The following is a 15,218-nucleotide window of genomic DNA, read 5'->3' as shown; positions in this document are numbered from 1 at the left end:
CTCCTCCCTGACTTCCTGTGGACACTGCCATTTTCTTACAAGGCCCCCTTCACCCTCAAACCAAGCCAGAGTGATTCTCGTTTTCAAACTGGAAGCGAGAGAGCAAATCCCCTCTTCTTCAATGGCCTACCTGTCAAGAGGTCAAACTTGAGCTGCTGCATTTCCCACCACGTGGAAGAAGTCTGTCCATAAGACAGAGAGACACACATGTGCTCACAAACACCACTCTGACTCCGTGATGGGGTGAGGGAGGTTACAAGCAAAGGAAGGACAAGCTCACATAACACCTGGGAGGGTGATGTTTCTGCCCTTTGATGAGAAGTTAAGCTCCTGCATTCAGTGGCAGCACTGCCTTGTCACCAACCTTCAAACTGAGAATTGTAAATGCTTGAGAAGCTCCTCTAAAATAGAAGTGAAAGTGAAATATCCATTCACAAACCTTTCCTCCCATGGTCATACCAAAAACCTAACATGTGGCCCACTTCTGTCACTGCTAGGCTACCAGCATCCAGCAAGGCGAGGGGCTGGGGAGCAGACATCATCAACTTCAGGTTGGTGGTTGGGGGTGGTTCCCCGCCCCCCAAACAAAGGGAAGGAAAAATGGAGAAGGCCGTGAAAGATCATCTGACCCTACCTTTCTCAGTTAACCTAAGGGGAAGAAGCCAGGCCCGGAAGTGCAGGTAGCAGTTTCCGGTTACCCAGGTTAACCAAGGGCAGAGGAAATGGGCAGGACAATCAGCTCTGAACAGACCATCCAGTGCCCATCCATTCCTCTGAGCCAAGAGGACAGAAGTGTGGAGAACTCAACTCTCGCCTGTTCATCGGGGCTGCTTCCGAGCTACAGGAGGGCTGTGTGAATCTGGGCCTCTGGACTGCACCATGTCCCCCTGCCTGGGCTGGGTGCAGCACCAGGAGAGATGATGGGGACTGGGGAACAAGCAGCACTTGTTGGCAGGCTCTCCAAGACTCCCAAAGTGCTCCTCAGCCCAGGACGGGATCAGAAGCTGCACCCCAGCACTGGCACTAACACAAGGTAACAGCAAAGTACCCAAGTGTGACTACAGGCAAATCAGGGTCTGCGGGTACAACCAGGAGTGGGTACTCAGAACCCCGTGCTGTGACCTCATAACATCCAAATCATTCCATTGCTTACTCCAGACCTTACATTTTAGTAACACCCATTTTTGTATCTGGACCCAAGTCTCCCAGGCCAGCACCATGCCCAACTATTTGATGGTATTATCACATCAAAGAGATGATTAAACTGGCATGCATTCAGGGGCATTGTCAGATTGCCCCCCACCCCATTACCCCCTCTCACCAACAGGACCCTGATGTTTCCTGGAGGAACCCCCTCTATTCTGGGCCGGTATGGGTAGAACTACACCATGCCCAGATTTAGGGGTGCACCAATCAACACTAATTCCATCAAAGGCCAGAGAAGGCACAAGGAAATGTCTGCTGAAACTTCTGGAAAAGGATCACCTTCTCTTCCTTCCCCTGGATGATGGTCAAAGAAGGCGAATCCCCAGCTGGGGGAGCTGGGAGGAAGACACCCCACTGTGTGAAGGGAGCACTACAAAAGAGATGGAGTGGGCGCCTGGGTGGCTCAGTTGGTTAAGCGACTGCCTTCGGCTCAGGTCATGATCCCAGGGTCCTGGGATCGAGTCCCACATCGGGCTCCTGGCTCAGCAGGGAGCCTGCTTCTCCCTCTGACCCTCTCCTCTCTCATGCTGTTTCTCTCTCACTCGCTCTCTAATAAATAAATAAAAATAAAATCTTAAAAAAAAAATAAAAGAGATGGAGCAAAGCCAGGTCCTCACCTGAGAACAGACTCACCTCTGAGCCTCTGAGTGGCACAAGCCAATCAGCCCTTTTGCATTTACGTTCCTGTCATAAGCACAATACGACCCTCCCTCTAGGGTTGGCTGGCCAAAAGAATTAGTAGAAGTAGAAGACAAGTGCTCCGCTGGCATCTATCTAACTGAACACCTGAAGGAAATAATGTGAAACAATTGGCGAAAAGGGTACACTGTTCCTACTGTATACCCTACACATCGGTGTCGCTCATCCACAGACAACACTAAAAACTCAGCTTGCCAACTGTTTGCCTCGCACACCTGCAAGATGCACTGGGTAAATAAAGTTGGAAAGCGTCTACCTGAAGTGGATTCCAGAAGGGCTGGCCTTAAAAAGAGGAGGGCAGTTAGCTACCTTCGCAATCACCTGGGGAAAGAGAACGTGGCCACGGCCCCATACTCCAACCTGAGCTGAGCCAGGGACCTGATGGCAAGAGGGGTCAAGAGAGCTAACAGAACTGGGGGGGAGGAGGACAAGAAGAACCCAGCCCCCAGGTGTGCAAGGAGAGCTGTGGCCAGCTTGGTGGATCAGGTGGCTACCCAGAACCAAGCGTGACCAGAGGTGTGGGTAGGGGATGGAGCCGAAGGTACAAGTATGGGCAGGGCAATGGGGCTCCCAGTGCCTGGAAGAGGGCTGCCAGGCCGCCTGCTGAGCTCTCAGTGTGAGCCGTAGTCACATATACATGAGTCTTCCGCGAGAGGACCACAGAACCACCACCACCACCCCCACCACAGAGTCAAGGCCGGCCACAGCCAGCCACCTATGAAATCACTCTGCACACCGTGGACAGGTGACTGGCATCTCCACAGCAGTCATGAGCTGACCCACCACAGGATATAGCCTGGAAGAAGCATCACCCACTTTCTGGCCCTGATGAAACCCAGGGGAGAGGGGTGTCCAGGAAGGGTCTGGTTTGTCATGGGACCAGAGAGTCCCAAGGCAGCACTTGAACAGTATCTCCAGGGTCCACAGACAGTCAGGGATCTAAGATTAAGAGTCAACTTTTCTCTGTCAGGGGTGAAAAATGCCAGCCAAGAGACAGGAAAAAAACACCTCACACCTTTCCCTCAGCCAGTTCAAGAGAAAGCACAAAGCATTTCAGGTACAACTTTCCTCCCAGCCTAGCATAAAAACATACCACAGACAAATCCAGCATGTGGATCCAGACTCGGGCAAGAGAGTGGAATGCCTACCTTGTACCTACTATGCTCTCTGAGGTGACATGGGAGGTGGCAGCAGGTGGGTGAGGCCTGGTGGGGGGTGAGAAGAGGAGGATTCCCAATCCCAGTGTGATCCCTTCTAGCTGTGTGTCTACTAAGCCTCAGTTTATGCACCAGTACCTCCTTCCCTGTGTTGCTGTACATACTAAATGTTTTGAATTTGTGAGAAACACTGAAAAGTACCAGCCCCTAGTACCTGCTAGGTAAGTGCTGACAGCCAGCTCCCAAGATCAGCCCTTTTCACAGGAAGATCAACAAGCTTCTGAGCACCGGCTTGCTATGTAAGTCCTAGAAACATGGGGATTAACTCATGCTCCACTACCAAGGAGCTTGCAATCCCAAGGAAAATGTAATCAACAAGACCTGTTATCAGCAGGAATGTAGGGTTTTTAAGTTATGTAGAGTGCCTGAGGGCAACTGTCTGGGATGAAAGCAGGAAAGGTTTCTGGAAAAGGAGAGCAGTAGGGATGACAGTAGGCCACAAATGTGAGTTGCAGAGGGTCCCATCCTAGGTGTCACACACAAACAAGGACGGTTAGCTTGCAGATTTAAGTGGGGGCTGTTTTGATGATAAGACACAACTTCATTTCAAAGCATGACTAGATTAGGAGTAGCTTCTTTCCTTGAATTTTCGCAAAAAAACCAGCTAAGAAAAGTACACTGTCATTATGTGGAAGCTCCTGAGTATTTCTGATCATAGAAATGGATCCTGACAGGCAAAAAGGTTAGGAGCCAAGGCTAGAAGATTCCAAAGGGAGAAAGGTTGTGGGAACTTCGAAGGAAATGGAAACACGAAACTTAACATTTAAAAACACTTTGTAGGGGCGCCTGGGTGGCTCAGTCGTTAAGCGTCTGCCTTCGGCTCAGGTCGTGATCCCGGGGTCCTGGGATCGAGCCCCACATCGGGCTCTCTGCTCAGCGGCAAGCCTGCTTCTCCCTCTCCCACTCCCCCTGCCTGTGTTCCCTCTTTCGCTGTGTCTCTGTCAAATAAATAAATAAAATCTTTAAAAAAAAATAAATAAATAAATAAAATAAAAACACTTTGTATTTATGAGGTTAAACCTCCAAAGACACAGTGGAGTCCAAATTCCCTGCTGGGCGCTGCTTATGTGGGAGGCAGGAGACTGTCATTAAGCCCACTACTTTTGAGCCTACCAGCGCCGGGTATAGGCCCATAGTGTCCTCTGCAACACTAGAGAGGTCATTAATCTCTACCCTCCCCTAAAATGAAGACGGAGTATCTACCTCTAGGACTAATTCAGAGAACAAACCAGTATGCAAAGTGTTCCACACTGTACCTGGCACATATTAGGTGCTCTGTAGGCTGCGGCTGTCCATTTTACAGCCTCCAGTGGATAGAGACAGGAAACCTCATTGCAGTCCCAGGAGTATTCAAAGGCTTTTCAGCCCCACCTGCCTGGCAGTGGCACATCACCTGATGTGACCCTTCTCCTTTTTTAGTGGGCTCCTCACACAATCACAGAACCTCCAGGAACTCATGGGCAGGAGTCTGGGGGTCCAGATGGAAGGCCCAGGCATGTCTGCACATCCACTTGGCACAGTGGTTCTGGATTGTCTCAAGCCAGCTCTGACAATGATCAAGAGCTCCCCCAAGTGCAGCAGGGCCTACCTCCCAGGACCTCCTTCCCCTTCTAGGTTTGCCTCAGAAAGCCACACAGAGCAAACCTAACCCCAGGGTACAAAAGCTCTTCAACTACTTGAAAGCAGACCCCAGGCCCTTCACAGAGCCTGACGCTTGCCCCCTTCCCATCCCACTGCTGAGAAGGCAAACTATTCAAGGATTTGCCAGCCATCCCTCCAAATTGTTTCCCTCGGGTCAGAGACGAACCAAGAACAGACTTCCTGCATCTGACTCTAAAACTTATCATTCTGAAAACTCAAATTATGAAGTGTTCTAGAAGTCATTTCATGCTCCTCAAAATTCTGAACTACCTCTGAATAAGACAAGCGAAGAACTGTTCCATTTAGACCTAAGAGCTGTAGCCCTGTAAGACCACCCCTGCCCACCCCCAAGCTCTACCCCACCCCAGACTGCCCATGTGCACATTCTCTTCCTGTTCCAGGTCCCTCGAGGGCAGGGGCTGGGCACCTCCAGGTCTGAACCCCCCACAGCCAAAACCATAAGCAATTGCTAGAAATGTTTATTCAACTGCTGAGCCACCTTTTTTAGTTTTACCAGATTTCTCCATAAACAGTGTGTATCAGTTGGTGACTGAGATGTTAGTGTATGGCCTCCCCAGACCTGGAATTCAGAGACCACTACTAACCTGCGCATGCAGAATATTGGTATGTCTTCCTTATGCAGGAAATACCCTCTAGTTCATGGAATCCCCACGTCAATACTTGCTCAGTTCCACATATGTGCCCTGAGAGTGAACAGGAGGAGTGTGGGCACTAGAAAGGCCAGGCTAAAAATGCACTGCCTATGCAGTCACTCGCCAGACCACAAACTCAGTCCCCCATTCCAACAACCAGCTGAGGGGTCCCAAAGGGACCAGATAGACTAAGGACAGCACAAGGGGGGAGAAAAAGGCACAACTTCTACTGACAGAGACAAAGCCCCCAGCTTCCAGAAGGCGATTTAGGGTGGGGGCTAGGCAGAGACCTGCCCAGAGAACTGCAGTCACCTAGGAATCGGACTGAGTTCTGGTTCTGGTTAAACTGGAGCTCTGTCTGAGAAGATGCTTAAACAGACACCAAAACTGAGGCACCGCTCCTTCACCTAACCCCAAGGCTGGCACCCTTGAGGTGCATGTCCTGGCACTCACAGCAACATCTTGAGCCCAGGTGACCATGGAGCCTTTTCACATCTGTATCAAGACAAAGGCCCCTTGGGCGCCTGGGTGGCTCAGTTGGTTTGAGCGACCGCCTTCGGCTTGGGTCATGATCCTGGAGTCCCAGGATCGAGTCCCGCATCGGGCTCCCTGCTCGGCGGGGAGTCTGCTTCTCCCTCTGACCCTCCCTCTTCTCATTCTCTATCAATATTCTCTCAAATAAATAAATAAAATCTTAAAAAAAAAGACAAAGGCCCCTTCCCACAAGCTGACCTTAAACAGTCCTCCAGGCCTCTGTGACTTCCAACCAGGACAACATTCTCTGATTACAACTAAAGCCACTTCTGAGGACCACCGGGAGACCTCTGCGAAGACAGAATGTAAAATCCACCTTCTTCTGAGAAAGAGAGTGAGTCAGAACAAGGACTTACACCTGCTTCACAAGTGACACTTGTTACCTGCCTGTCCCAAAGTCATAAAATGCCACACTGCTCTTTTCAGACATCCTGGCCACATATAAAGAGGAAAGACAGGAACATCATTGCATCTGGGCAACCAGAGTGATCAGAGAACATACACACGTTCAGATTTTTTCTTTTTTTTTAAGATTTTATTTATTTATTTGAGACAGAATGAGAGAGAGAGAGAGAGCACATGAGAGGGGGGAGGGTCAGAGGGAGAAGCAGGCTCCCTGCCGAGCAGGGAGCCCGATGCGGGACTCAATCCAGGGACTCCAGGATCATGACCTGAGCCGAAGGCAGTCGCTTAACCAACTGAGCCACCCAGGCGCCCCAACACACGTTTAGATTTTATATGCTCTAACATGTTGGAGAGAATTAGAACCTACAGCCTTCCTTTTTATAATTTTTAACAATCCTCCTTTCGGCAGGATCAACAGTATTTCAAGTTAACATCATAAGTGTTATAATCTTGAAGCAAAAAACAAAACTGGCATACAAGACTTATGAAAAGTTCCATTATCAGTTGGCAGTTGCCACACCACGGTATGGTCTGGCCCAGGATTCTGTCCCTGCCAGAAACCTTAAGATGTTTCCAGGACAGGCTAATATCATCAACCTGTTAGATCTATCACAGGTAAATCTAAACCAATTTGTAATCTCATATAAACTTATGTGGGACAGAAAAGGCTCCCCGCATCTTTTCTTACCAGCTCAAGAACACTGCCTCTCGGGCCTCTTTTGAAGCCATCTCTCCACCTTTGAGGGCAGTGTAGTGACATTAAGAGTTAGAAACAGTCCGTTAAACTTTGGGTAAGTCCCTAACTTTAGGGCAGTCACCTCAAATGAAGTCAGCAGAAACAAAAGCATCTTGTCCTCTCCTGGCCACAGGAGGCACCCACTAAACAGCACCGACTGTCATCATGCTGTTGGCTTCTGCACCTGCAGGAAGGGGAGACCGGCTGCTCACTCCACCTCCCTTACACGGCTGCTGGGGGGAAGCAGGAGACCCTGTTGACGTGCTGCAAAATCACGTAAAGTATATACCTCTGTGTCAAGTTCCGTTAGAATTTTGTTATTTTAAGAAGTTCACAGAATACACCTTGCATTAAAAGAAAAAACTTTTAAAACAATTCATGTTAGAATCTGAACCCTGGATCTGGAAGGAGCTTTATGGGTGCACATACCAGTTCCCAGTCCCACTTTGCAGACAAGGACCCTGCAGCCCAGAGAAGCTAGGCAACATCTGAATCTTCAAATTCCCAGGTGGGAAAATTATCATTCCTTGTGTGTCTCTCTGTAGAGGCCCCTTGGCCTCTGACCACCTCCCATTTGTGCCTGATGTCTGCATAACTGTGAGAAACAAAGTAGTTTCTGAAGTTTCCTGCTGGAGAGCCTGACCACTGGGAGGCCTTTATACAGACATCTTTGGCAAGTTCAAGTCCCTTTTTCCCCTCAGTGCCTTCTCTGGCCTCTCTCTGGTCTGACTGCAGAGATGCTCACCTGCTTTGAGCAAGGCCTGCCTTGTGCCATTATTCAACTTGTTATGGGGATGCAGTACCCACTCCACCGTCCGTCAGACCTATCCTCAGATGCCAGACTAACATCTGTGTCCTTCACGGTTCTAGAGAGTTCTGAATTAGAATACCCCAAGACTGAACTTCAGCACATATAAAAGTCACACGGGCTTCACAGGCCCAAGAAGGATTCTAGGGTTCAGTCAGTTTAACCAGCACTTAGCACTCTAAAGCACCCAATCCTTCTGCTCTAGAGAAAAAGAAACAAACCATGCTCATGAAGCCCACATTTTGGTCAGGAAAACAAAGCCTGAACTTCCATGAAACAATGAGTGTCCAATACAGACAAGAACCTAACCATCTGCTGAGGAGACTGTGCTTGGGTGGACGGACTCCAATTTCTGGGCAGAAGGAAGACACAGCCCTCAACTCTATCCACCAAGATTAAGCTGGGACAAACGCACAAACTGCACTTCAGAGATTTTCAACACCCTGGCTGACATAGCCACAAGGAGGGTAAGGCTTAGATTGTTCTGAAAAAACTGTTAGCTGCTTTTTGAAAAGGAGTGTAGAAGATTTACTTTATTACTGAGTTGGCAGAAATTATTAACTCAGAGCCCTGCTGTTACAAAAATTCAAATACTCTAGAGGCTCGAATTGAGAACATAGAGACAACCTTCCTCTCAAGAACTCCTTTGTCAAGGAGATGATCAGTTACTTTGTTACTTCGATAACTTCTCAGATACTTGTGGATATTAGGTCAGCTGCCTGACATTGATTTTTCAAGCAAAAGCTAAGTTTGTTAACCATAATTGCATGCCCATAAAGGTAAGCATTACATGACACAATTCTCTGTCGCTTTTCTCAGAAGAGGTTTAATTTTAGTGTTGGCTCTTCAACACTGTCCCCGTTTTTTTTTTTTCCATGAGCATCTTAAATATGTGTCAACTAACTATCCCAAAGTGGAGTTCACAATTGGGCAAGGTAGAGAAAAGCAGCTGTGCGCCAGCAATGCCTTCTTGGAGCTACCTCACTCTCGCCTGAGCCCAGGTCAATCCAGATAAACTGCAGAACTATGGTCGCACCACCTCTGCCAGTAACCTGTTCTGCCATGGCTCCAGTTCCTATATGGGGTTTGCCACACTCCTGTCAAAAGGTTCTTAACAATGCTCACGGATGGTTACTGGCAACGGCGGCATTTAAAGGAGGCACTTTCTTCATCGCTCATATTCAGACAGTTTCCCAATTCCATCCACCACACTTATATTAGAACTCTATGCACACCCATTAGTGATGGAGTCCCCCAAAACAAACCATATGAAATGTGAACCCCATGCCACGAAAACAACCATGGGCTTCTATGAATGTAACATATGTGCACACACTAAAATACAAAAACCTGAGATTTGTTTCCTTCTCCCTCTTCTGGCTAACCCCCCTTCCTCCTCTCCTTCCTCTCCCCCTAGGAACCCTTTAGATTACAGCCTACACAACACTGGAACCCCTGAGGTCACTGCTCCACCTAATCTACAACATCGTGACCGCCTGTCAAAGCGACTCCTGATCCCAAAGCTCTCCTAGGTGGCATTAAGAATCAGTGCTAATATCTCAGCAACCTCTCAGATTCTCCCGAAGGCAAACAAGCACGTGGAATTCAAGAAGTTATACTCTGGACAAAAGATGGAAAAGTCACCCAGGTTACATTTCTCATGTCACTTGTTTTATCCTCTAATATTTCAATCTTGGGAACCGCGGCAGCACCAGTTACTGCAAAAAATTCGGAAAGGTTTTATATAGCTTGTGTCTACTCCATCCCCAAAGTCAAAACAAAAACGTACACGTTTGTTAAAAACAGTTACCACTAAGTTAATCTTAATGGGGCCTGAAGACTAAGGATAAGAGGATTACTTGTGATACAAAAATCAGAGTCTTACAAAGACCATAACTCCTCAATTTCTACCAAAATTGTACAAGCCAATGTGAGTTACTCCAAAAATACCAAGCTTAAAGCATAGTGCTAAGAGTAATTAGTCAAACTCACATAAGGGAAAACAAAAACGCTACAGTGAGAGATACCTGAGTTACCTGGCCCAAGACAATTTTTTTCTTCGATCCCAGCATATTAAAAAGTGATCTCAATGGCCACTTCCTGGTCTCCCAGCAAATGCAGGGGCTCACTTCATACCTGGATGCCACAACATCTTCCTATTGCTCAACCTGCTCCTGCCACAGGGGAAAATGACCCCTACTGCCAACAATCCCTTGGAGAAAATATGAGAACACCATGAGTCTTCCCCTACACACACGAAGGGGGGCAGAGGAGATCCCTCTGCAAACAGTAGCCTAGGTGGAGGGCCATCTGAGAAAGCAACAACCTGGGGTTAACCCTGACCGTCTAGGTGACAAACCACCAAGCTGGGACGCTCAGGTAGGGGAAGGGAGAGCCGAAGGAGAGCTCTTGAAGGAACAGGAGACAAAATAATCACCTCTAATTCACACCAAAAAGCGGGGCTCTGGGTTGATCAGAGACGCAATGAGCATTTAGGCCCAAAAAGGTAACAGGAAGGATCCCTCCCTCCCCAAAATCATCTACCGTCAGCAGCGATCCCAGGAGGGATCCGGCAAAGGCATGTCCACTCCCAGAACCAAGGAGGGACTCTCCACGCGCCCTGGGCACCCGGCTAAGGGCAAAGTAACCAGGGGGGTTCCCTCTGAAGCCAGGAAGGTGCTTCCAGCCGGGAGAAGAGGGAAGGAAGACTTCCCTGATCACCCAGAAGGCCGAGACACAGGCGGCACAGGCTCCCGAGTCATACCCCGGACACCAGTTGCTCCACAGCCTTTCTCCCTCCCCTCCCCCCACGCCAGGAGGACTTCCCGGGGGTCGCGAGTCCCCGGGGAAGGGCAAGGCGGGTGAGCTCCGTCAAAACTAGCAAGGGTCGTAGAGCTGGAGCAAGAAAGAAGGGAAAGCTCTGGCCTCAGCTCCCATCTGCTCCCTCCGCCCAGGCCGCACGGAAGCCTCGGCCTCACGTACCGAGCGCCGCCAGACTGCCCGACCTGCCCCCGGCTCGGGCCCGTGGGGCGAGAGACCGGGATGGCAGCGGCCCTCGGGGGTCGGTGGGCGTCGGGCGGGTTCCCTGGAGCCCGGCGGGCGAGGGGCATTAGGGAGGGGGAGGGTCCCGGGCCCACGCGGCCTCCGTCCCGGCCCGCGCAGCGGGTACTTACGTTGCTCTGGGGGTCGATGGCCTGCAGCAGCCGGTCCCTGATCTGCTGCGGAGACGCCGGAGCCGCTGTCATTGCCTGGGCGAGGCGGGGGGGAGCGGCCGGGCCAGCGGGCGGGCGGGCTGAGGCGGGGGACGGGGGTCACTCACTCGCCGGCCTCCGGGAGCGGAGCCTCATGTTCCCCGCGGCGCCGGGGGAGGAGGGGGCGCGCGGGGTGGCGGAGAGGGGAGCCGGGGCTCGGGCCCGGGGCGCCACCGCCACCAGAGGAGGAGGAGGAGCCACCGGAGCCGCCGCCGCTGCTGCCGCCGCCTCGAGAACCAAACTCCAGTGAGCTGCTCCCGCGCGGAGCACTCTGGGTAACCCGCGCCGCACGCAGCGTCGGCGCCACGCTGAGGAGGTTGGGAGATGGGGCGGGTGGAGACGCCGGGTCTGGGCGGGGCCGCGCGCGAGCCCCGCCCCGCACCCTCACGCATGCGCGCGCATGCGCACAGGTCCACCGCCCATCCCGCCCACCCCCGGCGGAGGGAGCCGTTGGGAGGCGGTTGGGCGGGGCAACGGCCGCCGCCGGGGGCCCCGCCCCCGGCTGGGCCGTGGGGAACTGAGGTTTCCGACGGAAACGCGCGGTGCGCGCCGAGTCCTTGAACCTGGGCGCTCCAGGCGGCCGCCTCAGGGTGGGGGGGGCGGCGGAAGGTCTCCTCATTGGGGAGAAAAGCCTTCCCCGTACCGACGGAGGTGATGGGAGTCGCGGGAGAAGCTGCCAAGTTTTCCGAGCCGGAGGTCCTCAGCCCCTTGATCGCCGTTCCTGGGGGCGAGGGAGACAAGTCCATGTTGTGATAATGTGCGCGGAAGGGTCATCTCAGGGGCGCGAGGGGCCGCTCCACCCTTCCAGAAGGAGGGGGTGCAGGGCAGGGGTCTGCAGCGCTTGGCGTGCTGGGATCACGAAAATATGAGACCGCAAAGCGCCTCTCGGGGGAGCCGTCACGCCAACTTTGGGGAAAGCCCCAAAGCCAGCCCCGTGAGCCCACCGACCCCAGGGTTGCAAACCTGTGTCAACGCCAGGGTTTCTCACCCTGGGCACCAATGACATTTGGGGCTGGATCACTGTCGCGGGGGCTGTCTTGCGCATTTTAGGATATTCAGCATCCTGGGTCTCTACCCACTAAACGCCAGTAGCACTCTCCCCTTCATTCAGGTCAACCAAAAATGCCCAGTCATTGCCAGATGTCCCCTGTCGGGCAGAACGTCCCCTGTTGAGAACCACTGGTTTAAAAGACCCACCCTGCTTTGCGTGGAGGTTCTGGAAAACTGAAACCCTCACTCTCTGAACAAAACCTTTCACAAAAGGAGGAATTGAGGCCCAAGGTCACCCAGAGTTCTAGGTCAAACCCAGAATTGTTAAATGTCAAGCCTAAGGAGCCTCCTTCCCCACCCCCACCTTACTGCCCTCTTCTACTGCTCTCCGCTCCCTCTGGAAGCCCTGTTAGGAATACTGTTATGAGAAGGGGTGAGAAGGCAGGCTGAGTGGATTATTAGCTGCAGCCTCGGGAGAAATAACTTTTTTGTTGTTACAGGAAGACCTAGATTTAAAACAGGAGGGAGGCAGCTGATGAGAACCACACGCGCGCCTTGGATCTGTGCTACACCTGTTAGTCTTGCATTTGTCATGCTTCTGGGAAGCATTTTTATTTGCAAAAACGGCTGTTTCTGCACGTGGTTGTGGCTGCTTCCTTCTGGACATGTGAAAAGTTTTACATCACACTTGTAGGAGAAAATAAACATGGGCAAAATACTTCTCTTTAATTTACTCACTAACTCTCCTAGAATGAGGTGCTTTGTGTACATGGTCCAGGTTGGAAACCAGCCCATTTGGAGATACTCTTTATCTCACTTTAGATAAGCAAAATAAACAAGCTCTCCCCCAAGCATATTCTGGTCCTGCCTTTCTTTTAATTTCTAACTCAAGTGTTCAAGATCTTATTTTTTTAATCAAGGATCACAGACAGAAGCAATTTGTTTTGCATGGGTCAGGTCATTTAAGAAAGATTTGGAAAGCACTCAACTTACCTGCTCTTTTTAAACTAAGAAGCAACATTACGATGACTGAGTTCTGCATGGCCAGCTGTATACACATACCCAGACATAGGTATGCAGTTCAGCTCCATAGATGTGGCACAAAGTGGGGCTCCATAAATATTTAACAAATGAATGAAATATTAAATATACTGTATAGACATTAAGATGCACATAGACACAGATATATATATATCTAACACTGTGTCTACATGTGTGCCCTGAGAGTGTGGGCACTAGAATATAGTTTTATTCCACATTTAACATATATATATGTAGTGGTAAAAACTAAATCACATCGGCATTCAATGGGAGTCTTGAAAACGTTAGCTTTTCTTAGATGCAGGATAGATAACTGCAGTTCACCTGGCAAGACCTTCTGCTTCAAGGAAGAGATACTTGAAATGGCACCTATCAGTTATACAAAGGTGGGGCTCAAGGTAAATCCTCTTGTTGTAATGGTTCTTCCCCAGCAATGTGCCCTTTAAATTAGCTAGGTTCAGAGAACATCCACCCCCCTATCCTGAAAGGACAAGATATTTTGTCCCTGAAAAGGCTGTCTTACCTCCTAGTGAGGTGGCCCCCCAAAAGGTAAGAGGCTCTGAGTGACTTGGCTCTTGCCATGGGAAGTGGCAGGAAGGTAGTTTTAGGAGCCTGGGTGCAGAGCATCCTCAGCAGGCTTGGCAGTGAGGGTGTGGGCTCGTTCTCCCTCAATGAACTGCAGTGGCTCAAGCCCAATAGGCAAGGGCATCACAGAAGGAAGCTGTGAGCAGGCCAGCTCCCACAACTGCTTAGGACCAGTCTTCAACAGCGACACCACATGGTGGCAAGGAGCAACAGCAGGGACCCACCAGGCAGACTCATTCATTCAGAAAGTGACCCTTTAGACACCTACACCCCTGGGAGTTGGGCAATTCAAAGGCGAGAAAGTGACTGGACTTACCCCAATAAAGTATGTGAGGGCTTCGATGACTAATAGGAAAAATGAAGGCGAGCAAACCACCACCCCACTTTGACCAATTTGTTTGCTCTGAATTTAACATCTGGTGGGAATTTTTTAAAAACACTCTCATATATTAACTCATTCAACCCTACTGATGATCTCAGATGTACCCAGAGATGGGTTTCAGAGTTCCGCTTGGCTCTGCAGCAAGTCCTATTTATTCTAAAAGCGAAAAAAATTTCAGTTGGTTTTGAACAGCCCCTGAAACGTCACTGCTTTTAGGAAGGGCTCCAAAGACAGACAAGAGAACTCAAAATAATTTTACTGTGTCTTCAAGTAGGGGGATACAAAGGCACATTAAGAGGCACAAAGTCTGCTCCTGAGGATCTAGTTCTGAAATTTCCAAGCACTGGAAACAGGTTGGGAGCCCAGTAAGACACTGCTGTAAACTGTATTGTCCAAGCAGTGCAGATGCACCAAGGAGGGCAAAGCCACTCTGGAGCCAGGAGTACCAAGAAAGATCTTTGACAGCATTTCCGTATGTTCATACCCTTTGCCCCAGTATTTCCCAACTTCTAGAAATTTATCCAAAGAAAGCAATCAGATGCAGACAAACGTGTACATACGGGGAAGTAGACAGCAGCATCATTTGTAAGGGCAAACGATTGGAAGCAACCCAAGTGTTCAGGAAAAGGAAAGTATATAAATAAATTAGGGAGTCGATTCGTGCAAACGGGAAGGTTATGGACAGGAAGGGACCACAGGATTCTATAATTCCACTTGGGTAGTGGTCTTGTCTTATGGGTGTACACAACATGTAGAAATTCACAAAGCTGGACATTATGCTTCAAAAATACATAAATAAAAGGATCTAGATATAGACAGACAGATGATAATTTTAACCATTGAAATCAGTATTGAACAACACAGAATGCTCCCAATTTCGTATTAAATGTTCAAATGCAGTATATAAACCATATACATTATGATCTTAATTTTGGTTTTATAAAAGTATGTCTACTTAATGCACCTGATGCATAGAAAAAATACTGGAAGGAAAGCAGCCAAAATATTTACAGTAGTTATCACTGACAGGCAGGATAACAGGTGATTTTTCTTCTGACACTCATCCCTGA

At 49.8% G+C, this 15,218-nt stretch overlaps 1 protein-coding gene across 1 annotated transcript in view; it reads right to left on the bottom strand.

Moving 5' to 3' along the window:
- Positions 1-11,190, bottom strand: part of MED26 (mediator complex subunit 26) — a 53,341-nt gene extending 42,151 nt beyond the window's left edge. The window contains exon 1 of the mRNA XM_021683155.2: positions 11,073-11,190. Coding sequence (XP_021538830.1) covers positions 11,073-11,144 — 72 coding nt within the window. The 5' untranslated portion in view covers positions 11,145-11,190. The remainder of the gene's footprint in view (positions 1-11,072) is intronic.
- Between the last annotated feature and the right edge of the window lie 4,028 nt (positions 11,191-15,218).

The sequence above is a fragment of the Neomonachus schauinslandi genome, chromosome 1 (assembly GCF_002201575.2).
Source record: "Neomonachus schauinslandi chromosome 1, ASM220157v2, whole genome shotgun sequence".
In the NCBI taxonomy this organism is placed as follows: domain Eukaryota; kingdom Metazoa; phylum Chordata; class Mammalia; order Carnivora; family Phocidae; genus Neomonachus; species Neomonachus schauinslandi.
Note: the sequence above shows the minus strand (reverse complement) of the source record. Positions and strands in the feature narration are given on the sequence as shown.